Genomic DNA, 25,335 nt, shown 5'->3' with positions numbered 1-25,335 from the left:
GCTTATGAGTGCCCTCTCTGGGCAGCGGGCACTGTGCTGGGCAAGGGCGTCAGCAGGAGGCAGAGTGGACACCATCCCACCCTCCTGTAGCCCAGGAATGAGGGGATGGGGGATGGAAAGCGCATTCTGTATTTTTTTAGTTACTCCGTTATCTGAAGTTTTTAACAACAATAATTTATTTGTGACTGTGTGGTTATAAATGCGTAAATTCATAAATAAAAAAGGAGGTGTAAGGAGAAGAGAAATTCATGGCTAAGTGCATGTGTCTAGATGCCTTAACCAGCAGGGGGCAGCACAGACAGCATCTGAGCTACAGAGAGACTCTGGTGACCTGTTTTATTCCTTGCAGACACAGTGATCACAAATAACAACCTGTGATTGTACAGGAGGTCTCTGTTTATAAAACTCATCCAAAGTCATCGACTCCTTCCATCCTTGCACCGTGCCTGTGAAGCAGCAGGCCTCTGTGTACGTGAGGAACACGTCAGCTGACTTCTCTGAGGTCTTATTTCTAATAGTTGGCAGAGATGAGTTTTCTCACATATGGGGGTGGGGGCGTGTGTGACAGGGAATACACATACATAGCTTCATCACTTAAAACTTAGAAGGCAACATAAACCAGAAACACAAACATACACACACACACACACACACACACACACACACAAACCACAGAATAAAGTCTAGATGCTTCTAACCTACACAGAGTCGCTTTCCTATAGCAGTTAAGCAAACAAGCAGAACAAACTTATCATCCACACACTTTCATGCACAGTCGGCAAACATGAGAGAGAGAGATCCATTTAAATATAGAGGCTAGTTCTTCTGATTTCGTAAAGTCTATCTTAGTCCCAGAGACTATTATTTTTCAAACGTGAAAGTGCAAACAAGTCTCTTGGGAATTTTAATAAAATGTAGATTCTGATTTTGTAGGAGTGAAGGAGGGCCCAAGCATCCGTATTTTCTAGCAAGCTCCCAGGTGATCAATGGCTACTGGTCTACGGACCACCCTTTAAGGAGTAAGGCCATAGTCTCTGCCATTCCTTTCCCTGGATGGAGACCTCCACTTAGCATGAGATGGAAGCAACAGAGCTGCCAACCCCTCAGTTCCTTATCTTTCACTGTGTGAGCATCTCTCTCCACTGAGAGTAATTCCAGTGTTTTTTGTTTTGTTCTGTTTAATTCTAGTGTTTAAAGACTATGTTTTGTTCATACATGACTCTTAAACCAAGCCCATCAATTAACCTCAACTTCACCTGAAGAAACTATGATCATATCATAGCTCCAGGCTTCTTAGTCAATCCAAGGATTATGTTAGCTATTTTGAGATTTTGAGGTCCAATCCTCTGATTTGATGTGAGTCTCATGTATGCAACACTGTCACTGACTTAAAGCAAAGAAAGAATTTTTGTTTTATTGTCACTCAGTTCCCATGGTTCTCAACTAGGGGCAATTTGCCTCCCGGGAATATTTGATAATATCAGAAGACAATTTTGGCTGTAGCGACTGGCTACTACATTCCAGTGGGCAGAGGTCAGAGATGCTGCTAAAATTCCTACAGTCCACAGACCAGCCCCCACAGCCAGGAATTATCCAGCCCAAAATGTCAATGGCACCAGGGTCAGGAAACGCCACCCTGTTCAGTCCATTCATACTGATCTATATCTTTGACAACTCATTGAATGGTTATTCATATACTGCCATAGACTCGGGCAAAGACAAAGATGACAGGCAGCCTTTCATATTGGACCTTAGAGGTCTTGCTTTCCATTACTCAGGGAAGTTGAGTGCCTGAGGGTCCAATGTTTTTTGTTTTTTTTTTTTAATTTATTTATGATAGTCACACAGAGAGAGAGAGAGAGGCAGAGATACAGGCAGAGGGAGAAGCAGGCTCCATGCACCGGGAGCCCGACGTGGGATTCGATCCCAGGTCTCCAGGATCGCGCCCTGGGCCAAAGGCAGGCACCAAACCGCTGCTGCGCCACCCAGGGATCCCTGAGGGTCCAATGTTTGGCTTGAATTCCAACTCTGCCACAGACAAGCTGGATGGAGTGGACACGTTATGCAAAATCTCTCAGCTGTAACTCCCTCAGATGTCAAGTGACTAAAAGAGCCTTGAGGGCAGGGGTCTTTTTATAGCAGTTTCTATTTGGGACAGCAAAGTATATACATTCTCCTTGCATACTTGTGCGTTTGTTGAAGAAAAGAATACCTGGCTTGCTTATAATATAATCTTTTTTTTAGAACTCTGATGTTGACTGCTACTTTTTAAATCTTGATGAGAGGCTTGAATGTTAGGGATTATTATGATTGTCTGGCCCTTGTCCTGGCAGAGCCAGACTTGCGCCGCAGGATACGTACAGCATCCTATACTGTGTGCATATAGTACTGGTAGTGGGAAAGACTGAAGGCTCTAGCATCAGATAGCCTGGGGGCAAATCATAGCTCCCCTACCTGAGCTTAGACATTTGATTCACTCTCCCTAAGCCTCAGTTTCTCCAGTTGAAAAATGGGGGTAATAACGGTTCCTATTTCACAGGGCACTTGGAAGAATTAAAGTTAAATGAACATAGTGCCTGGCGTACAGCAAGCTCTCAGTAAAAGAAGCCTTTATCATGCTTTTGGCCTCCAGCCTCCAAATCAAGGACACCTGCTCAGTTAGCTCTCCAAACAGAAGTAGAGACACAGTACTAAAATCAGAACCTGGCCCCAGAGACCAAGCTGACCCAGCTCCTTTCTGCTGCATGGAAAGTCAGGAGCTCACCCACCTTGTCTCCTGCTCCACGTGCCTGAATGAGTTGTTCTGGAACAAACACTCCTTACTCTTCTGCATGCCCACTTGGCCGTATTCAGAATATAATGCCGATGACTAGATATACCCTATTTTCATTCTGCTAAAAGGCCAAAGGACACTAATAAAGGTGTCAAAGCTCAAAATTGTTTGGAGAGCAAAGAAACAAATGAGGAGAGAAAATGGCAGCCTTTGATTCAATAATGAATTTTGCATCAAGGGCTCGGGATTACAGTGCACCAGAGACCACACTGCCACACATGCTGCATTCCATTTTTTATGAGAAATAGGAAAACAGGGGAAAAACACAAACTGATATTAAAGGCATATTAAAGAAAGTGTATTCAAGCATATATCTTGATTTGAGCATGTGAGCCCAAACCATTTATATTTTATAGCATCATAAAAGCTTGGAGCTGAAAAGAAGCATCTAGTCCAATCCCTTCGTCTTCTAGATGAGCAAATTAAAGCATCTGGGCATTAAGTAAAAGGCCTTACACTTTCAGCCTTGTAGCAGCTGACTTGGGAAGAGAAACCTGGGGTTTGTGCCTTTAGTCACTCCTGCCTCGCTTAAGGACCTGACTCCTGGCTGGAAGGGGACTGGAAGGAAACTTGGAATCCTTCTCCTAGTATATGGTTCTTACTGGGCTTGTGCCGGTCATGCATTCATTCAGACTCTTTACTGAGCACTTACTATGTGCCAACCACTGTTCTTGGTACCTGGGCTGCAGAGTTAGGGAAGATGCCGGATCCTAATACACTACCTTCCAGGGAGCCACGTAGTCCATAATAGCACACAAATCAGTTATACAACATAATCCTGGTGGTGTCTCATGCTCTGAGGGAATAAAATAGCATGTATTGGTGGAGAAGGACCACCAGGGAAGAGACAACTTGGAAGATCCCTCTGGGAGGCAGCCTCACTGGAGAGGAGGCCTGAACCCTGAGAAGTAGTCAGTCATGTGGAAGTCAGAGAGAAGAGAGTTCTGGTTAAGAGGAATAGCAATCACAAACACCTGAGGCAAGCGAGCAGACAGGAGGCCAGTGTGGCTGGACCAGAGTGAACAGGAGGAAGCGATAGGAGAGGCGATCAGAGCAGGCTGGGCTGCAGGCACCTGCCCAAGAAACCTAGGTGATGAAGGCTGGACTGAGAGCTGGACTGGAGGCTCTAGGCCCACAGTTTTTATGGTTCTGTGTCAACGATGCTGTGCAGCCCCTTTTCTCATGTTGAGTCACCACCAGGTCGGTTATAAGAGGACCCTGCCACACTGGGAGGAGCCTGGCTACGTCGTGCTTACACACAGGACCTGGCATGGGACCGGTCTCCAAAACCAAGAGAGTCCCAACACCAGCCAGCATGGAGATGGAAAACAGACCCACCCTTCTCCCCAGTGAGGCACCATGACTCATACGGGGTTAGTCGGTCATGAACCAGCCCTGCCAGCCCAGAGAAAGGGCTCGAGAGAGCCCAAAGCTAATTTTTTTAAATCATTATCATTAATTTTTAATCACACAAGAATTCATGAATACATTTCCTCTACTTAAAAAAAATGAAATGAAACATGGTCCCTAAGGCAGACATCCTCTCAAGACACCTGTCCTACTCTCTTGGTCAGTGACCCACCTCTCTCCCACCTGGAGCTAAATGCTATCATTATTTCAGACCATATGCCCTAAAATGCACTCCAAGGGAAGATAGTGTGCTTTCTATGTGGTCATTTTAATAATTTGTGGCATGCCATATATACGGGGCTGCAGCTTGTCCTCGCCCCCACCAGACACTGGGTCTTGAGCAGCATTCCAGGTTATGACATCAGCACCCACTTCATTTTGTTAATTGCTGTGTCCTCTTCCTTAGTGTTATGATATGCCACTGTTCATCTCCCCCAAAGTGTCATTTACACTGCTTCCAATTCTCTTTGTATCACAAATCCAATCACACTGCAATGAAATTTCCTCTCTGTCCACTTTGTGAGGATTCCTCTATGGCGCAAGGAGGACTCTACTCTTGGGCACAGTTCCCAAATGGAAGCAGAATGGGTCATGGGAATTTCTAAGCACCTAGCGATCATCTAGACCCCAGGGATCTTTCCGTATGGCCAGTGCATCCTCCAACGCCTCTGGGGCTCTGTAAAAGGAGGGACTTATATTTGACGAGCTCTAATACTAGCACAGCAGTGGCAACCTAAAACTCACCGATGCTGGGGAGCAAACTGTGGGATTCTCTCACAAATAGAGGCTTGTTGCCCTTTCAGAGGTTATGAGGTGCTTGCAGGAGGCCTGTGGATTGCAATGTCACGCCAAGCAGTGCAATGCACTTTAATGGTGTTCCTGGGGAAATGACTAGCACACACATACCGCAGCCTTCTGCTTGCCCTTTACCATGGCCTTCCTGGATATCAGGGGATATGATGTTACCTTCTGCAAATTCTCTGTAAATAACTGAGCTCGTATAGCTAATTTGTAATGAGATGAGGGAAAACACTCATCACCTGCTTTGCATAGACTTTGGTTCACAAAGCACACAGTTTCTCCTTTCATTCCTGGAACAATCCTGAGATATACACAGGAAAGGGATAATTATAATATGTATTATAATAATGTTTAATGGCACCTGTTATTCACTACAGCTGAGTAGATTCAGACACCAAGAATTAATTGGTTGCCCAAGGTCACATAGCTAGGGTTTGCATAGAACCCTACTCAGGTCCCCTGATTGCCAATCCTTTTCTCTTGCACAGGGCAGCACTGTACTTTCTACCTGTGCCGCCATGAAGACCCACCTGTAATTCTTAATATCTAGGAGATAGGGCACCCTTGGCAGATTCTGGAGGATATACTGGAAGACCATATTCAGAGGTGGAAATTACATCTTAAAGAGCCAAGTGAATAAAGAGGGAGGGGAGCCAGTTCAGGATAGGAGGGCATGGGAGTTAATTTAACTGAACTCTGAGATGACTAAGTCCATGTTGTCTGAGAGGCTTTTACTCCACCCATTAATTAAAGATACTCTCAGGACACTTAAGCTAGCTGGTCATGCAAGGCCTCTCTAGGGAGGTAGCAATTAAGTGAAGACCTAGAGGAAGAGGAGCTTCCCAAAACATGTGTAGGGAACAGCATATGCAAGGTGTCAAGATGGACAAACTCACTGCACGGCCAGGGACTCCTTCCATGCAAGGAACCAAAGGGAGCGGGGGCAAGAGGTAAGGTGGGTTCCTCCATGACTGGACTGGGCATTCGGTGCTAGGGGAGCTCAGAGGATGGCTTCCAGGAGATGACAGGACCTGAGGGCTTCTGGAGGAAATGACGGGCATTATTCAAGGGAGGCGTAGCAGGGAAGGGCACTCCCGGCAGAACCATAGGCATAAGAGAGATGATTGGTGAGTAATAAGTAAGGCTAAGTCTTTTAATCTGTAAAACGGAAGAGCAGGTTAGAAGGCTCGCTGGTATCGCTTTCAGACTCCAATAAGGAAACTGAGCACAGGGAAGCTTGACCAAAGGGAATGGCAGGGCTGAGCCTCCAGACCTACCAGATTCCCAACTGGAGCTGGATCCACCCCAGCTCCTTGCTTCTGCTGGCAGGGTGACTGTCAGGAAGGAGGCTTGGGCTGTGGTCGGATGTGAGTATGAGGCCTCAGCAGAACCCTGTGGTGGGACCATCTGCCCAGAGCTCCCCCAGAGCCAGCACTGCAGCCCCCAACACTCTGATCTCAAAGCCAATTCCTTTGTTCCCCCCAGAAGCTTCCCCAAGACCTCGGGAACCCCTTTGATTTGTTTTTAAACATTTCTGCACAAAACAATGTAAGGAACAAGAAGAAAAGCACAGCTCCATCACCAAACCCTTTGGGCCAGAAAAACAGGCCTATGTCCTGCCAATTCCACCCCAGTCTAGGAGCTCCCCCAGGAAGGAAAAGGGTGCAGACATGGAGTCAGGGAGCACCACGCAAAGCACCATTTCCTGGTGGGAAGTCTGTTCTTTGCTCAGGGCCTGGGGCTCAGCACAAAGTAGTGGGGCCCCCGGGGGATCAAAGGTCTCTGCATCAGCCTGGAACATGGTCAGATCTTCTGCCAAACTCCAACCACAGAACATTCAGATGCTGAGGACTGAGAACACTAGGGTGAAAGATGCCTCAGGACTCATCTGGTCCAATCCTCCATTTATAGATGTGGCAACTCGGGCCCAGAGCGGCACCTTCAAGCCAGTCAGATTCTTCCAAGGCAAACAACAGCAGAGTACATGAGCAATACTAGATGCCTGGCACGGTGCTAAGATACTATACCTGTCACTGCCACCAACCCAAAGAGTGAGGTAGCTACTGCTATGACCCCGGCTTCACACGCAAAGAACCAACAGCCTAGACAGGTCAAGTCACTTGCCTGAGGTCACACCGCAATGACCAGTAGAGCCAGGACTAGCCCAGACCATTTTATCCCACTGCCCCCAGGCTTCTTCACATCCCACTACATCAGGGCGGGAAACAGGACCCCTGACTTCCCAGGCTAGGAGGGCATTCCCATCCCAGGTTCATTAATCCTGAATGTGGTCTTGACCATCTGCGCCCCACTCAGCTCTTCCACAAAGAAGCCTCTAGACTCATCACCTGCATCCGGTTCTGCCTCCCCTTGGACCTGTGATTTTCTCTTTCGTCACTTGGTTCTGTACCCCCACATTCCCCACAACCCTACGCCGAATCAGGATGGCTGTTCCTTCTTCTTTGGCTCAGCTCATATGTCACCTGTTGAGAGAGATACCCGTCTTTTAGTGTCTACTACTGCCCTCTCTTCACTTGCTTTACACACTGTAATCAGAAGTCTGTGTTTATTTGCGAATTGTCTCCTCCCCTGTGTTTCTGGCAGGCACCGCTCCTGGCATGGATAGACACTCCATCAGAAGTTGTTGAACAAATGAACGAATGAGTGAATGAACTAGAAAACAAGAGCATACCTTAGTTCCTCTTCAGATAAATGTCTGCCAAGAAGCTTACACTTGCCCAAGTGATTCTGTTAAAACTACATAATCCAAAATTTTTGTTTGATCCAAGAGCCTGATAATTAGGGGTGTGCCTTCCCAGATCTTTTTTCTATGCATTATAAATATATGTATATGTGGTACCTATATGGGATCCCACTTGTGGAAAAGTGATTGAACTATTTTATATGACATGTATATTCTGTATGTTTTCTGTATTATATGATACATATGTCCACAAATATACATTCTCCCCCCAAGAAAAACTGAATATATTTTTCCACAATTTTCTTATTTAACACATACCGCGAAAGTCTTTCCCCACTACCACACGTAGATCTGTCTCATGTTGTCAACAACTACATATCATTTTTCAAAAATAAAAATAAAAGTACTCACTCTTGGTGGGATATTCAAATAGTCTAGGAATAGCAAGCAGAAACCATTGGATCACAAGCACCTCTTCCCACCATTGCCACACCTCACGTGCCGGAAAGATTTTGTGTCCAGGTGAGGGTGCGTGAGGGGGGATTCACTCACCCTCACAATGGGCAGGAGCACACAGGAGTGGGGTGGGGAGGGACCTGCTCATGGAGAGGTAAGAATGTGGGATGCAGCTGGATAGGAGTGAGAAAGAGGCAACTGGGAGGAAAAGTTGGGGAGCCTAGTGCTGGGTTAGTCAGGGAGAGCAGCGAGAGGGTCAGAAAATGGGAACAAGAGCTACAAACCACCCCAGTCAGGGACGGGAAGTCAGGACACAAGGGGCACTTTGAGCAGAAGAGAAGCATAATGGGGGCAGCCCATCCACCCCTTGAAGAAGGTGGAAAATCTGTCTCCCAATGGTTTTCCCACCTGGTTTTCCAACACCCAGGAGCATTTGCCTGTTTCCGAGTGAGACGTGTTTATCTCCATTCTGGAGTCTCAAAGTTCAAAACAAACTTCCAAACAAAGGGACCCTCCGCTCTGCGGTTTTCAGCTTCATTCTCTTGCAAAGACAGAGCCAAGGTTCTGCTTTCCTGATGACTTTCACAGCCAATTCCACCCAACATCCCACCCCCAGCTTCCTTCTGCGTCTTTCCTGGCTGCCTCCAATTGTTGTGGACATCCTCACGGGTAGAGTTGTTGCAGCTCCTTTTAACCCTTTTCTTCCTATCTTTAAAATTATGTAGGGAAAATAATTTCCCAACGGAAGCACTTTGGGGCATTTAGAGTGGACCAAAGTTCTCTCCAAAGAGCTGAATTCATCAGGATCCAGTTGCAGATATTATTAAAAAGAATCCTAGACCAGAAGAACCTCTCAGTAAGCTCCTGGCAGTTGGAGAATTCTGAGACATATTTTCATGGCCATCACTCTGTGGAAAAGCCCACCAGGTTTACAGAAGTAGAAAATAACAAGACTGTCTCTGAGGGTAGGTGTAAGTGAGGGATGATACTAACAATCAGCACACATCATCTTCTTTTGCTAAGCATTACATTGAGTATTTTATTTTATTTTTTTTCATTGAGTATTTTAATACACACAATAATCCAGGAGGTAGGTTCCATATTATACCCATTCTACAGATCAACAATTTGAGGCTCAGAGAGTATCTCGCCCAAGGTCCCACAGATACTAACTGATGGAGCTGGGACTGAAAATCAGCCAGGCTGGAAACAGCTTCTGGGATCTTAACCAAGCCACCACTGGGTTTGCCTAATTCATGCTTTGCTAACTTAATTATTGTCTACCACCCCTTCCCCAAGTAGGAGTTATATTCCAGGAGAACAGGTCCTTGTCTGTCCTGTTGTATCCCCAACAGCCAGCACAGGACCTAGCACAAAGTAGACTCTCAATAAATGAATTACTGAGTAAATGAATTAATGCATGAATTCTATGGTTTTATTTGACTCTGTCCTGTCATCGGAAAAATTCCAAACATTGAGGCTCAAGGTGATAGCTACGTATGTTCATCAAATAGTCCTATTAATTTGACCCGTTGAACTTACCTGAACTTTTTCCCAGAAAAAAAAAAAAATCTTTTTCCAAGCATTAGAATGTAGCAAGCAACATGAAACTTAGGAATTGAATAAGGAATCCCAATCTGAAAATGTAAAGAGAAAGTATAAATGTAAAGAGATCTTTTGGAATCATATAAACATTTACTAATCGCTTACAAAGCTGTTCTGGGCCTCCTGCCTTTTTCAGTAGGAAAAGTGGTCCATGAATCACGTGGGATACTTATTTAAAATGCAGAGCAAGAAAAACCAGGAGCCTGGGAATCTGCATTTTACAGCCATCTCACTTGTAACTAAACAAAAGTTGGAGGCCATGAAGGTTATTCCCCATACATTGAAAACAAAGCCTAAAAGCTAACAAAACGCATTTCAAAACCAGTGACCCTTCCATGTATCTAATGATTCCTTAAGCACTGTCCCATCTTGGGATCGTGAGCCGTAGTGATTTTTTTTAACCCAGTATAAGGCAGAAACACTGTATTTATCTACAAGATAAATGTTCCCCATTTTTAGGAAGATGACTACCCAGCCTTGCCCTGATACCTCAGATTCTTGTGCACTGAGTCACTCTCACACGGAACCAAGCTAGTGAGAGGGTTCGGTCCAGTTCCACCACGCTGTGTGTCTGCCCTCGGGCAGGTACTCAGCCTCTGTGACCCCTTCTTTCCCTGTCTCTAAGTCCGGGGTCTGAGGGTTCACGACATCTTGATTCTACACATGCTCTAAGCAGGGATCACGGAGTCTCTCAGTCTTGTTTTGCTATACCCAAAAGTCATGCTTCTGTGACCATGAATTAGGTTCAGAAGGTGACGGAATAAGGAGTCAGGGGAATGTAAAAAAAACCCAAAAACCAAAAAACCCCACCCCACTGAATTAATCATGACCAAAATATCAGAATATAACTTTCCGTAATACACACCTCAAGAACTAATTACTAAAATAATAGTAGTAATAATACTTCAGAGGAGAGTCAGCTGTAGGAAATCTGGGTGAACCGGTGAGGCTGAGTCATAGGGCCCCATACCTGCCTCGGCCTCAGATGGGGAAGAGTCTCCAGGTGGGGCTTCCTAGAGCTTCTTCTCCTCTGAGGACGGCACAGTATCAGGTCCAGAGAGGGCCTGGGGCATTCTATCAACAGATGCTCGTTGATACCTCGGGTGCCAGGCGCTGCGCCAGGTGTTGGGGAGCCCTGTGGAACCCTGCGGACACGGCCCGCACTCTCACTGAGCTGACACTCCAGCGGGTAGGGAGATGATAAACCATCGTCCCAAATGACTCAGTGATAAGGGGTACGAGGGGGGGAGGAAGGGACCCAAGGGAGGAGGCCGCAGGAGCCCCTCACGCCTCCGCCCTCGGCCCGGGGGGAGCACGAGGCCTCAGCAGCAGCGACCTGCTCAGGACCGGAGTCGGAGGGCGCCGGGTGGACGTGGACTTGGAAGGGACACCTGTCTTCCTGCAGAGCCCAGCTTTCTCGCCGGCCCCTCCCAGCGACGGCGGGTTTTCCTACGCCGTGGAGCCCGCAGACCCGAGCCCCGAGGGAGCGGGAGGCAGCGCCCGAGCACCGCCCGCCCCGGGCACGGGGTCGCCTCCGCCCGCCCGCCCGCCCGCGCGCCCCAGGCCCGGGAGCGGCCCGGGAGCGGCCCGGGGGCGGCCCGGGGGCGGCCCGGGGGCGGCCCGGGGGCGGGGCCTGGCGAGGCGGCGGCGCGTCCGGCAGGTGGCGGCAGCGAGCGGCCGCGCCCCCCGCGCCGCCGGCCCGCGAGCCCGCACCATGGAGGGCGAGCTCTCCGGTTTCGCTGCGCTCGCCTCGGAATTCGAGACCGCGGACGAGGACCGGGATGCATGAGCCGGCCGCGGGGGCCCGGGCAGGGGCCTCTGGCTCCCGACGCTGGCCGAGAGGTGGGTCCCGGGGCGCTGGCCGCTCCCGAGGCCGGGCGGGGACGCGCTGCCCCCGCCCTGCCTCCCCGCGGTCCACACCCCCTTTGGGCTCGGGAGCCGCGGGGCCGGAGGCGTCGGGGCGCGCGCGGCGGGGCGGGCGCTGGGGGCCCCGCTGCCCGGGCCGGTGCGCTCCCCCGCGCTCCCCGCGCTCCCCGCGCTCCCCGCGCTCCCGCCGCCGCCGCCGCCCTCACCTGCGCGCGCCGGTCCCCGGGCCCCCGAGGCCGGCGGCTGCAGCCCGGCCCGCGAGGGGACGGCCGCGGGGTGAGAGCACCTGAGGATGCGGAGCTGGCCCTGGACCGCCTTTTCACCCCCCAGGTGATGAGTGAGGCCGGGAGGTCGCGAGCTTCCAAGAGCAGCCGGGTCCTGCGTCTTGAATGAGAGACCCAGTGCGAAGGCATCACCATGAACACGAGCCGTAAGTGGGTCCTCCTCTCCTTTGCCATGGGAACAGGCTGGGGGCGGGAGGGGCGGGAGCTGGAGGCAGCCTGGCATCGCGCCGGACACGCGGCCCCCAGACTCCCTCTTGGCCCCTTCCGTGCGCCCCGGAAGGGGGATGTGGGTCCGGCTTTTCCTGACAATTTTGCTCATGTTTTATTGGCAGCAGCACTTGCCTCTGCGGGGAAGGCTGCTCGTCTCCTTCTAGCAATGCCTGGGAAGGCCTAGGAAGCACTAACGAACGTGGCCATTGTCTGGCTGTGGGGGCTCTAGGAGACCTCCCTGCACACAGCTGGAGAGCCATGGAGGGGCCCGGCTTGTCCTGAAGCCGAGAGGAGCAGGGAGGCCGGCCCCGGGCTGGTGGTGGCTGGTGGTGGGTGGATGTGGGCAGGCAGTGGGCTGGGAGCGAGCAGTTTGATAAACAAATCGTCAGGAAGCCACCTTTGGGTCTAGAGATTGTGAAATATCCTGCTCCTGTGCCTGCAGCCCCACGGCCCCGGGGCTGATTTCTGCACACACCTGCAGGCCGCGTAGCTATCCCGAGAGGAGAGAAAAGAGACAAGCCCTTTGGCCAAGATCTCTAACATGCCAGGGGTAACAACTGCTTTGCAGAGACAGGACCAGACATTTTGCTGCTGGGCTGGGCCTCAGCTGCTGAGAAATGCAGGCAGAAATACAAGGAGGCCCTGTATGTGTCTCTTCAGTGTGGTCCCTGTGACCATGGGCACCCACTGTGACCACCACCCTGGAGAGGAGATCTGGGTTCAAGTCCTCCCCCTCCCACCTCCTCATTAGCTCAGCTTGTCTGGGTGCTCCCAGGAGCAGGTGGGATCGTTGAAGCGGAGGACCCAAGGAACATTCGGTTCCCTGGGTCTGTGACTTTCCCATCAGTCTCCTCTCTGGATCCCAGATTGCTGGTCTGTAAAATGAGAAGGGTTGAATCTAAATCTGTAAGTTTCTTTTTAAAAAGCGAGAGCCGAACAGCAAGACCAGAAAAATCAGTACCTTCTGAGGCTGTGTCCAAACCAAAGCCACCGTTTCTCCACCCTCCCTCCATTTCAAGGCTGTTGGCCTGGAGGGGAGGAAAACAAAGCAAAAGCCAGTGAGATGGAAATGAAATATATTTATTTACTATGTATTTGTATGACTCATCCCTCTGCTCTCTTCCTTTGTGTATTACATAGCTCTGCTAAGCGAGTGTGGCTGAACTCCCTCTGCCTCTTCCAACCAAAGAATTTTGCCTCTTGATTGTGACAGGCAGGAACGGTGCTTTGGCTTCACACCGGGCTCTGGAAAAGAGCAAAATTCTGTAGATCTGATCACCTAGGTGGGCCACATGTTTCCCCCTGCGTGCTTTCAGACGAGTAAAGACGTGAGCCGCCTGTCACTTCTCACTATCTCTAGGGGAAAGATGTAGTTATGGGAGTCCTTTCTCACTACATGATAGGAGAGAAAGATGGCTCATCTGTTTTTCAAAAAACTAAGAAATAAGTTCACAAGCAGCTGGCCTTACCCTTTTGTCTTGTCCCATTAGCAACACCGAATATGCCTGAAAGAAGGAAACAGCTTTTACTTTTTTTTTTTTTAAACAAACAACAACCAATTGAGCTGAATACCGCAGGAGACAAGGACTCACAAAAATGCTACTCCAGCCTCGTATACTTTTTTCTAAGTAGGGAGAGTGTGTTTATTTTCCAGAGGTAGTGGAAAATAAACAGAGTAGCATGACTTGGGTGACCGCTGAGGTCCCCGTAAGAAGTGCTCCTCTAAGGGCTACCCTGGGGAGCACTGTGGCCACTGGTGCTCAAGGCTTGGAGGCGGGGCTCCATCATCCCTGAGGCTGCTTCCAAGCCTGAGAGTCTGCAAATGGAGAATATAGAAGTCAGACCTCATATGAGCGAATCAATGCCAAGGCCATAGGGGCTGGGCGTTGGCAGGAGGTCCTTGAGGTGACCTGATCAAAGCAAAAATGCTCTCCCCTTGGGGATGTAAAATTCTTACTTAATCCTGGTACCTGAAATGGAACCTAAGAGACAATCTTACTCAGTTTTTCTCTCCCTTCCATTTATTGGATCCTCACCCTCCACCAGTCACCGTGCTCAGCATCGTACCTGTATGATCTCCCCAACTGTCACCCGCACCCTGGGAGATGGTGGTACTACTACAATTTCATGGGTTACACCTTGTAGCTATGAATGTTCACTAACTTCTTCAAGCCATGCAGTTAGCTGTTGGATTATGAAAGGTGCTTGGATGTGTTGCATTTTCATAATGGGAACCATTCCTAATCAGTGGCTCAGATGGCACCAATGAAGTGAGGGCAAACCATGAGATGACTATGAAGTTATAATTGCTTCATCGGAGCAAAAGAGGAGTTCAAGGCTGTGGTCTTGGGGCAGTATGTGAGAGCTGATATATAGCTGGGGCTCTGGGATCAGCTGGCCCCAGGTTCTGGTCCTCTTTTTTCACTTATTAGCCATGTGGTCTTCAGTATGGTTGTCTCACCTGCAAAATGGGGATGATGGGACCCACCTTACGTGGAATGGAGATAAGTATTAACACAGCATGCAAAATACAGGGTGTGATGCCTGGGCCATCACTAGCCTCATATCAACGAGGGTGGTCAGGCTGTTCTCGTGACCACAGTGGTTGGTCATTGTGGTTGTTGTCATCATGGACTCTATGTCATTAGCAAGGAGGTCACTCAGCCTCTCCGATGTCACACCATGGTCATAAATCGAGAATACCAGAAGTATGATTTTGAGGATTAAGCGGGATCATGAGAAAATGCTTTGTAAACATACGTGAGTTGTTTTTATTCGTAAATGAGACACACGTGGCTCAGATGGCAACACCAGGGGAGTGCTCTGTCAGCAACTTCTCAGTGCGCTTCTAGTGTCTTCAGAATCCTTTCCTCCAAAATCTAGCTGAGTTTTCGTATACCACAGGGTGGGAATTTGAGAGAAGGGGGTAATTTTGGAGGTTGATGGAGTCGGTTGGTGGTATAGACGTGGGCAGAAGGCCCACCCTGCCCTGCAGCAGAGGGAACGTCCCCCTGATGTATGCTGTTCGTGTGCCCTGGCTCTGTTCCTTCCATGCCTTATTTGTTATCCATCCCATGCTCATCCACGTGTCTGCTGGCCACTTTCCTGAACCCACACAGCAAGGAAGGAGCTAACCCCAGGCCCATCACTTTTACACGGTCCCTGGAGCCATGGAAGCACCACCATCTAATGTGCAATAATAAATCGTGAGGCAACAATGAATCTTTGGGTTCCCTATAGGTTCCCAAGCCCCTTGGTCCAAAGCCAGGAGAAACTGAGTTTACCTCAGGTGCCAGAGGCCCTGAGCTCCAGAGTTGACTCTGTGTCCCATAAAATGCCATTCTCCTTGCATGGGCCAGAACTCCCCAAGCTCCTGAAAACTGTGGCTTTTGTAGGCACAGAACTCAGCAGTGGCCCATCCTTCAGGCTGGGGAGCATCACGCATACCGCGTACGGTAGTGCAAGAACCATCCTCCTTCATTTAATCAACTTTTCCTGTCCTCCGACCCTTTCCTTGGGATCTCTCACGGATGGGCATGCCACAAGGTTACCGTTTGGGAGTAGACTGTTTTGCTAAGAAGAGCAATGAAGAGTCACATCAATCACCCTTATCGTGAGATAAGCAGACACCATCCTGGGCGTAAAAAAACCTGAGCTCGAGGGAATGGATTCCAGAGTTCAAATGCAAGATCTATGGTGTACTCTGTGATCATGGACCAGATAGCTCACGTCTCTGAACCTGAATTTTATCATGTATAGAATGCGAGCAGTAATACCAAAGTGCAAGGTTGTCCTCAGGATGAAGGGAAATAACGTGAGAAGGTCACTGGCATCGGGTCCCAGGGGATGAAGTTGAATCTGGAGTTGAATTAGCCATAGAGCAAAGTTCTGGAATGAAAGGATCAGAAAAACCAAACCCTCTGGTTGAAAATTAGCATATGTTACTGTTGTTGTAGGTAGCACGAGGTTCTGTTCAAAGGAAAGCCATAGCTTCCTGAGGGAAGCCTTTGGGAAGATTATTAACCTGGTATTGTATATGGCATGGGTTGGAAAGGGCAAGACGGAAGTTAGGATCCTAGCTGAGAGACAATCACCCTGGTTCAGAAAAGGTCTGAGGGCCACGATTTTGATGGTTATAAGAATAGAAATTGGGGGAAAGATCTTGTAGAAAATAAGATTTGCATAGCCTCTCTGCTTTTATATTATATGATAAAAAGAAGGAGAAGAGTCTATCAGTTAGGGTCCTGGCAGGGAACAGATGGGCAGTTTGAAGGGAGTTAAGTAGAAGGAATCTTTGCAAATGTATGAGGAGGGTGTAGAGAAACAAACAAGAAGCGAGGATGGCCCAGTACTAGAAGGCTGGCAACTGCCTGACCTCCCTCACCTCCCGCCCTCCATCTCTTACTGTGCTCCCCATTGGCCCCATCCAACCAGGGGGCAGAGGGCAAGGAAGGCAGTTGATGGGCCCATCATATTCAGCCTCACAGGGCACAGTGCAGAATAGACAAGGCAGCAGGGTGGGTGCGGGGAGGCATGGGGGCTCAGAATTGAAGACACCCAGCCCAAGGAGCAAGATGACCATTCTCTGCCAGGTCAGGAACTCCAGGAGTTCTTTACTACAAAAAGGACCCAGTACAAACACAAACTGTGTAGGCTACCCTCTAAGACCATTTTAAATTTGCAAAATTTAGGTAAAATAGAGATGACTGTATTCTTTATAAGGATGGAGATTTAAAAAAAAAAAAAAAAACATGCCCAAATGAATGAAGCCACTGTCGACAAATGCATCCTGGAGGCTAGGAGTGGGGCTGAAGAATAATGCAAGGAACAATTTTAAATCCATCCCAAATGAGTTTAACACATCTCTGAAAATCACAATGTGATTTCAAGAGTATTTGTAGTGCACAAAGGAAGTGATATCAATTCTGAACCCCAGCTTTCCTATCTGGCAAAGGCTTTATCTTGCTGAGATAACATCTGGCGTGTGAATGGTCAACAACTGGCAGGCCCCCAACAGTGGCCAGGTCCCATTGTACAAGAGCAGAAAACAACCAGAAGGTAAAAGCACCTCTGACTTTTTGAGTACTTCACCAGTTTAATTGTTCTCCTTTGGTTCTTAAGGGCATAGACTGGAACTTGCCCTTTCCTTGCTCTGTGTCTTTGAGCAAGTCACTTACCTTCTCTGTACCTTACTTCCATATCTGATCACAGGGGAGCTCATGATAGTGCCTCTCTCATAGGGTTATTGGAAAAAAACGTGTAGGTTAATAGCTGTGAATTGCTTGAAACACTGCCCAGGCTGCTGCAAGTGTGTATAAAACAAATAAAACCAGTATATATTAGTTTGCTAGAGCTGCAGCAGCAAAATACCACAGATTGGGAGGCTTGAACAACAGAAGTGTATCGTCTCACAGTTCTGGAGGCTAAAAGTCTAAAATCAGGGTGTCGGTAGTATTGGGTCCTTCTGAGGGCCCTGGAAACCATCTGCTCTGACCTCTGTGCTTGGGTGTGGATGGCCATCTTCTCTACCCGGGACCCTTCATCTGTGTGTCTCTGTGTCCAAATTTTGATAAGGACACCAGTCATATTGGATTGGAGCCCATTCTAATGACCTCACCTTAACTTCCTTACCTTTGTAAAGACCATACCTCCAGATAAGGTCATATTCTGGGGAACGGAAGCTAGGCCTCTAACAGATGAACATAACCTGTAATACAGTGTTTGTTACATCAACGATTCATCAAGAAGATTTTTCCATGGGCTGTTTCCCCCTGAATATCAGCCACTCCCCAGGGCGAGTAGAGGATGCTATCCTCTGACCAGCAGAGATGGAGCCTCTCTCCTTAAGAACCTGAAGGGTGGCGCTCACATGTCAGAGGTCCCCAGAAGGGAATCTGGGAGGTAGTTTAGTATTCTATGGCTCACTCTGTCTGCAGAAAACACAACTCCCATTCCACCCCCATCCAGGTCATTATGCACAACTGTAGCATCTCAATGGTGTAACAGAATTTATGGTCATGGTATTGGTTTTCATTTGGCCTTGTTCCTGGGAATGTCCAACCTGGGTAATAAGAATTGGATCATTCACTTTTCACTCAACAAATACTTACTGACCACCAGCTCTGCACCAGACATGATGCTGGGGACACAGCAGTAAATATAAAAGACATGGCTCTTGTCTTCGTGAGTCATATAGGCCCTAATAAATAGGCCACCTGGTGGCCAGCATGATACGACATGTTTTATTTGCCCTACATGAGATTTTTAATGAATTTATTTGCCAATGGCGAGAAATTGGGAAATTGAGATTTAAAAATTCGAATTTCCAGCTTCTCTTAAAAAGGGGGTTCTCTTAAAAAGGGGGAGGGGCGCCTGGGTGGCTCAGTGGGTTAAGCAACTACCTTCAGCTCAGGTCATGATCCCAGAGTCCTGGGATTGAGCCCACATCTGGCTCCTGCTCTCCCTCTGCCCCTGCCCCTCCCCCTTGCTCGTGTTCTCTCTCTCTCTCTCTCTCTCTCTCTCTCTCTCTCTCTCCCCCTCTCTCAAACAAATAAACAAATAATCTTAAAAATGCAGGGGCCAGGGGAATATCTGCCATCCCTACCCCTATTTTCCTACATGACAACAGTCAGCAGGCCTGCCTGCCTTTGGCAGGGCGTGTACTGGTCTCTAGGCTGCCTGGTTGCCACCATTTCCTCTTAAAATGCACAAGGACGGCTTTGTATTTTTATGTTCCCTTGCCACTGGAGGCATTTTAATTTTTTTTTAAGATTTTATTTATTTATTTGACAGAGAGAAAGAGTGCACACACGGGGAGCAACAGAGGGAGAGGGAGAAGCAGACTCCCCACTGAGCAGGAAGTAGTCCACCACCCGCTGTGAGGCTCTATCTCCCAGGACCCTGAGATCATGACTGGAGCCAAAGGCAGACGCTTAACCCACTAAGTCACCCAGGCACCCCAGCATTTTAATGTTTAATTCCCAGTCTAGTATGATCAATATAACATCAAACATGGAGAAGTGTGTGTTCACACAGAGATGCAGGAACTGCAGCATATCTGCTCATTTTTACTAGAGAAGGTTCTATCTAGTGTTAGCAACTGATTAACACCGCCATGCCATTGAAGTCCTCTTGAAGTGAGCAAAATCCTGCTGCATAAATAAAGATTTCCCCAGCTGACCCATTCCCAGAAGGGTGATATCATATCCTGTCCGATACAGTTGGGCAAACATGTCCTGCCCCTGTCTCCTAGAGGTCAGTTTTGTTTCCAGGGGAACCTAGTAGTAGGGGGGTGGGGAACAGACCAAAGGAAGGCAATTCAGGATAATGGATCCTAGATCTGGGTACTTTTCCCAGACCAAAGGAAGGTACTATGAAAGTCTGAACTCTTCTAGAGATTGTTCTCACATATGGGACAGGCCTGGTTCATCTGAGGTCACCTAGCCAATAGCATGAGTTCTGTGTCCATAAGCTCAGTTGTATCCCAGCTAAGGAGTGATTACTGAAAGGTAATCGCTGCACTTGACCCCATATAGCATCAATCCCATAAGGCTCTTCAAGACTTCTTCTCTGTCAGGATGAGGTTCTCCTGCTTGCAAAAGAAAAGTGAATAAGTAGATAATGCCAACATAATTTCTGCAGTTGAGAGCAGGTTTTTCTTCATTTCTCTAGAAGAAATAGGATAGCAAATAATTCATAGAAAGCAAAGCACAGTGCCTAGCCCATCATGGGTGCTCCAGAGGTACTTGATGAATTCATTTGTTAGTAAAAAGCCTGCTCTCTTTGTCTTTATGATAACAATCTCTCCACAGAGCCCTAGGTTCATCTTTCTGACCATCTGCTTAGTTGCCCACTTGGATATTCTAAGGTGCTTCAGATCCAACCTAAAATTTAATAAATCCATCCTCTTTAAAAGAAAAAAGAGAAAAACAACTTCAACTCCACGGTCCCCCTTGATCTCTAGAACAGTCACCGAAGTTAGTCATTGGAAAGTGGTCCTCATCTACATTTCCCTTTCCTTCATGCTCCTGTGTTCAGTCTGTGTCCACATCTGGTCACTCCTAGCTCCCAACTGGACTTCTTCCTCAGCTGCCATCACTTCCCTTTGTTCATGACGCCAGGCATGGCGGCCACTGGAGGAAAAGGTTGAAGGAGGGGAAGAGTTGATCTCAAGTTCAGGCAGTGGAGCTCTGTGGGCTGCTGAAGGTGGTCCCAGGCTGCATGGACTAGAGGAGGGCATAGCATCGCTCCACAGAACGCTGATGAGGCTGTGTCTGAAGCATGGCTTTCAGGGCAGGCAGTCATCAACCAGGGTGAGCCCAGGAAAGGGTGGCCAGAATGGTAGAGAGGAGCAGTAGGAAGGTGCCAGAGTCAGCCCCACACATGGGCTTTGTGGCCCCCGGAGAGTGTGGATGACCCTTTGACAATTTCACACAGTGCTGCTGGGATGTGCCCGGCAACCAGAAGTCTCTAGCCTCTTTTCTGAGTTTATCACCAGCCAGACAAGGGGTCCAGACAGGCCGTACTTGGCTGTCCCATTGCTTCCCCTGCTGTGGTCACAGCCCGTGTGCTCTCACAACAGCCCCCACCGCCTCTCTTGGAAGAATCCTACTCTCCCCTGCCTATATCACTTCCAGACCTTCTTCCTTGCATCTGCTTAATTTTGTGCAAAGCGCAGGTCTTTCTCCATGGGCTGTTATCTCTTGCCCTCAGCAGCACCAGCAGGGCCAATGAAACGACTGCTTTGTGATAGTCTGTCTAACGACACAGTTGATCTATTTTAAGCACCTGAAGCACGCTCCACCAAGTGCGAATCTTCCCACAGCAAGCTGCTCTCAGCATGTAGGAGCAGAGGCAGGCCGAGGTCTGCCCCTGTGTTTGGAGATCTGGGGAAACAGCCCAGGGATCTGGACCCTGCCCATCCAAGGATGATCTAAGGCAGCCATAAAATTAGATATTTTTACGGTCAGCATGAGTTATTTTGGAAGGAGAACTGCCTGTGATGCCAGCATTATATGGGGCAGGAACCTCAAGTGAACAAAAATCCCTCTTTCAAAGGACAGAGGCAGAGCCTGGACCCATCACATGTATGGAGAAGGGACCTGGGAGGAAGCATTTCAGGAATAAAGAGAAGCCCAGCCCCCATCAGAGATTTCTTAGCCTCAGGCCACTTTTTTCTCCTCCTCCTAATCAACAGACACTCTTTTCCAGCTACAGCCTATCTCAGTGCGCATGTTTTACATATATTATTTAGTTAATCCTTGCAACAATCCTCCCTGAGCCTTCCCGGTATTCTGTACCTAAGACAGGTCCCTGTGTCATGTTGGCTCTCACCATCCACCACAGAACTTAACACAGTGGGTATTGCTTTGTTCATTAGCACATTTCCTTTGTTTCTGTCTCTTACTCTCTTTTGACTATAAACTACATGATGACTATATGACAGGCTTGTCTGTCTTGTTCACTGCCTGATCCTCCAAACTCATCACAGTGGCTGATCCAGAGATGATGGGTAAGGATGGTTCACATTTGTTGAGCGCTCACTCTATACCAGGCACAGTGCTAACTAAGCTCTTCGAAGACATAAACTCACTTAACCCTCATAAAAGTTGTAGGAGAGAGGTGCTAATACCACCCTCATTTTCCATAGGAGGAAACCGAGGCTCAGGACCATTTATCAGCCCCAAGTGTCACATTTAGTAAGCAATGAGGAAAAGCTGCTCACCATCACTCATCATCAGGCACATGCAAGTCAAAACCACAATGATCTATCACCTCACACCTGTCAGAATGGCTAGTAAAAAAGACAAGAAATAATAAGTGTTGGGGAGGGTGTGGGGGGAAAAGGAACACTCAGGCACCGTTGGTGGGAACGTGAACTGGTGCAGTCACTGTGGAAGACAGTGTGGAGGTCCCTCAACAGTGAAAAAAAGAACTCCCATTTGATCCAGTAATTCCATCACTGGATATTTACCCAGAGAAAATGAAAACGCTAATTTGAAAAGACCCATGCACTCCTCTGCTTATTGAAGCATTATTTATGATAGCCAAGATGTAGAAGCAGCCTGAGTGTCCACTGATAAATGGATGAATAAAAAGATGTGAGATATCTATATATATAATAGATATATATATAAAATATATAATAGATACATATAAAAATGGAATATTACTTAGCCATTAAAAAGAATGTGATCTTGTCATTTGCAACATCGACTGATCTACAAGGTATTGTGCTAAGTGAAATAAGTCAAACAAAGAAAGATAAATGCCAAATGATTTCATTTATATGTGGAGTCTAAAAAACAAAAACAAACATTAAAAAAGCAGAAATAAGCCCATAAATACAGAGAATATACAGGTGGTTTCCAGAAAGGTGGGGGTTTGGGAGATTGAGCAGAGTGAGTAAAGGGGAGTGGGAGGCATGAGTTTCCAGTTATGGGATGGATAAGTCACAGGGATGAAAGGCATAGCATAGGGAATGTGGTCAATGATACTGTAATAGTGGTGTGTGGCGACAGATGGCAGCTACACTTGCGGTGAGCACAGCATAATGTATAGAGTAGTTGAATCACTATGTTGTATGCCTGAGACTAATGTAACATTGTGTGTCAACTGTACTTTAATAAAAAAAAATAAGTAATGAAACCTTGAATTAATATGTGAATGGGTGAATTTAAGAGGAGTATTTAATATCTCATTTTTCACGAAAGGGAAATGAGGTTCAAAGATGAAGTCACCTGGCCACATACAAGCTAGGAAGTGTAGGGTAGGTGTTTGAAACAATGTCCATCTGACCCTGATCTCCTTTCACTTTGTGCTTCCTCCTTTTCACCATCTTTCCCTGTCTTACACTGAGGAGCATCACAGGGGAAAATATGGGTTGAGGTGGCTGATCCTATGGTTGGTCTCCTGTTCAGTATCCCAGCAGTGCTGTCCTATTCACTGGAACAATGATAGAAATCCCTGCTCTGTGTATGGCAGTGTGCCAGGCACCATGGGACAGGAGATGCACAGAACAGAGAGCATGACCCCAGATTACCTCCTTCCATTGTCAGCAAGGGGTGGACACGAGTATGCGACTGAATTGCTGGAGATTGAGAGGGAAGGAGTAAGAGGAAGACAGGCCAAATTCCTTGGGAAGACCTGAGACCACCTTTGAGAAGTGAATAAACTTCTGTTAGGCAGAGCATAAGGGAAGGTTGGGGCATCCCAGATGGGCTTACTCAATCCTTCTCCAGCAAGATTCCACAGTCCCCATTGCACAATGTCTGCATCCTGGGCCCTTGGCTTGGGTGGAGGGTGAAATAAATAAATGCAGAGTATTCCAGGAAATGTCAGGAAGTCCAGTTGGTCTGTACTCTGTAGAATATGACTAGGTGGCCAGTGAGGAAATAAGGCTGGGCAGTAGGTGAGGATCACATCTTGGAGAGTTTTAAATGCCAGCCTAGAGGGTGTTTGTTACAGTCTATGGCCAATGAGAAGCTGTGAAAGGTTTTGAGCCAAGTAGTGACCTGACCAGAGCTGTGCATTATTTAGGATCATCTCCCTGGCAACACATACCTGATGGATAGGAGAGCCCAAAGGCAGCGGGAGGCAGGCTAAGGGCAGTGGTGCCACATGTGGATGGGAAGGGACATGTGAGGTGCAGAAAGGGTGGCCACGGTTCTATAGCCCGCTGTGCATTACTACTCTCATACCCGCAGGTGGACCTGTTATCTGATTCTGATTTCTGGGACTGTGAACTGATACTTCGAAAACTAGGTTACTAACCAAATCGAGCCACCTAGATAGAGTGTTTGATAAACACTTGAGCTGTGGAGTCAGAATGCCTGGGTTCAAATTCCAGTGTGGCTACTCACTAGCTGTGCAGTCTTTGGTGCCTTGCTTTATCCTTAGAGTTGCATTTTCTTCTCAAGATGGGAATATTGGGGGAGCTCTAAGTGAGGGAATGGGTGTTTGATGCTTAACGCAGAGCCTGGCACATGAAAACACCCAATAATGTAATAGTGGTAAAGTAATGAAATATATTTGAATGTGTTGGGGAAACTCCCTTTAAATAACAAATTAATCAATACATGGTGTTACAGTACAGTCACCTCTTGGTCATTCCATTGGGAAAGGGGATAAAAGGATATATTGATAACTCAGAACTGTGTTTAGCTGACATTTAAGTAGTGCTTTAATATACATCAGACTACACTCTAAACTTTCCATGAATTGTCTCTTTTGATCTTGGCATGAGTCAGAAATAAAATTAATCTTGTAGAGGATAATCCTAATTGAATAGGGAGCATGTCCTACTAGACCAGGGGTTGACACACTTTTTCTATAAAGGGCTAGGTAGTAAATATTTTGGGCTTTGTAGGCTTTATAGTCTCTGTAGCATGAAAGCAGCCCCAGTGTGTAGTCAAATGGATGAGGCTTCAGTCCGGTCAAAGTTTATTTACAAAAATAAAGATGGAGAGTGATTTGACCCACAGGCCAGAGTTTGCTGACCCCTGTGCTACATGACTTCCATGATCTCTTCCAGCTTTGACATCACAGTGTCATCCAAAACAATGACACAGACATGCCTAATCTTTAGTTAGTTCATCCTCATAACTACAAGCAGAATTTACTACAAGCATGATAGATAAGATGTACTGAAAAGATAGACAGAGAAAGGCCTATACGAAGCTGTCTCCAGTCTTCATGCTGCTTTCATATACAGCACACCCCATAATTCACACTCTTCCCAAGTGACCACTAAATGCCAGGCTGCACAGGCTGCCCTAGGATCCATTCAGTAGACAACTCTTGGGCTACAGAGAATGATACTGGGGAAGAACACAGGATGACTTTCTATGCTCGTACTCCATGACTAAGGCAGAGTTTCCTTCCTGCCCTCTCCATTCACATTTCCTACTCAAAGCCCACATTCCCTTGTAATGAAATACAGTAGCCAATTGTCTGTTCAGTTATCATCCTCCCTCTGATTCTTTCCCACCAAATCCATGTAGTATTAAGAGGCTGTCAGTTGCGGTGTTCTGCATCTCCCCCAAGTGATGGCACATCACCTAGACTGGCCGATCAGAGTTTCCCATCTACCTTGGCCGCAAGGATTTGTTCATCAGTGGACATTAGACCCAAGGGAAGCCAACCAGAGTATTCTTTGAAATTGTATA

General features: G+C 47.7%; 2 protein-coding genes across 2 annotated transcripts in view; one reads left to right on the top strand and one right to left on the bottom strand.

Moving 5' to 3' along the window:
• SH3TC2 (SH3 domain and tetratricopeptide repeats 2) overlaps window positions 1-8,766 on the bottom strand; it is a 102,615-nt gene extending 93,849 nt beyond the window's left edge. Inside the window, exon 1 of the mRNA XM_077895961.1 lies at window positions 8,613-8,766. Within this exon, the coding sequence (XP_077752087.1) occupies window positions 8,613-8,637 (25 nt within the window). The 5' untranslated portion in view covers window positions 8,638-8,766. The remainder of the gene's footprint in view (window positions 1-8,612) is intronic.
• A 2,710-nt stretch (window positions 8,767-11,476) lies between these two features.
• ABLIM3 (actin binding LIM protein family member 3) overlaps window positions 11,477-25,335 on the top strand; it is a 109,602-nt gene continuing 95,743 nt past the window's right edge. Inside the window, exons 1-2 of the mRNA XM_077895957.1 lie at window positions 11,477-11,651; window positions 12,006-12,105. Of these exons, the coding sequence (XP_077752083.1) occupies window positions 12,093-12,105 (13 nt within the window). The 5' untranslated portion in view covers window positions 11,477-11,651; window positions 12,006-12,092. The remainder of the gene's footprint in view (window positions 11,652-12,005; window positions 12,106-25,335) is intronic.

This window comes from Canis aureus, chromosome 4 (assembly GCF_053574225.1).
Source record: "Canis aureus isolate CA01 chromosome 4, VMU_Caureus_v.1.0, whole genome shotgun sequence".
NCBI lineage: Eukaryota > Metazoa > Chordata > Mammalia > Carnivora > Canidae > Canis > Canis aureus.
This window is presented reverse-complemented; position numbering and strand designations above follow the sequence as displayed.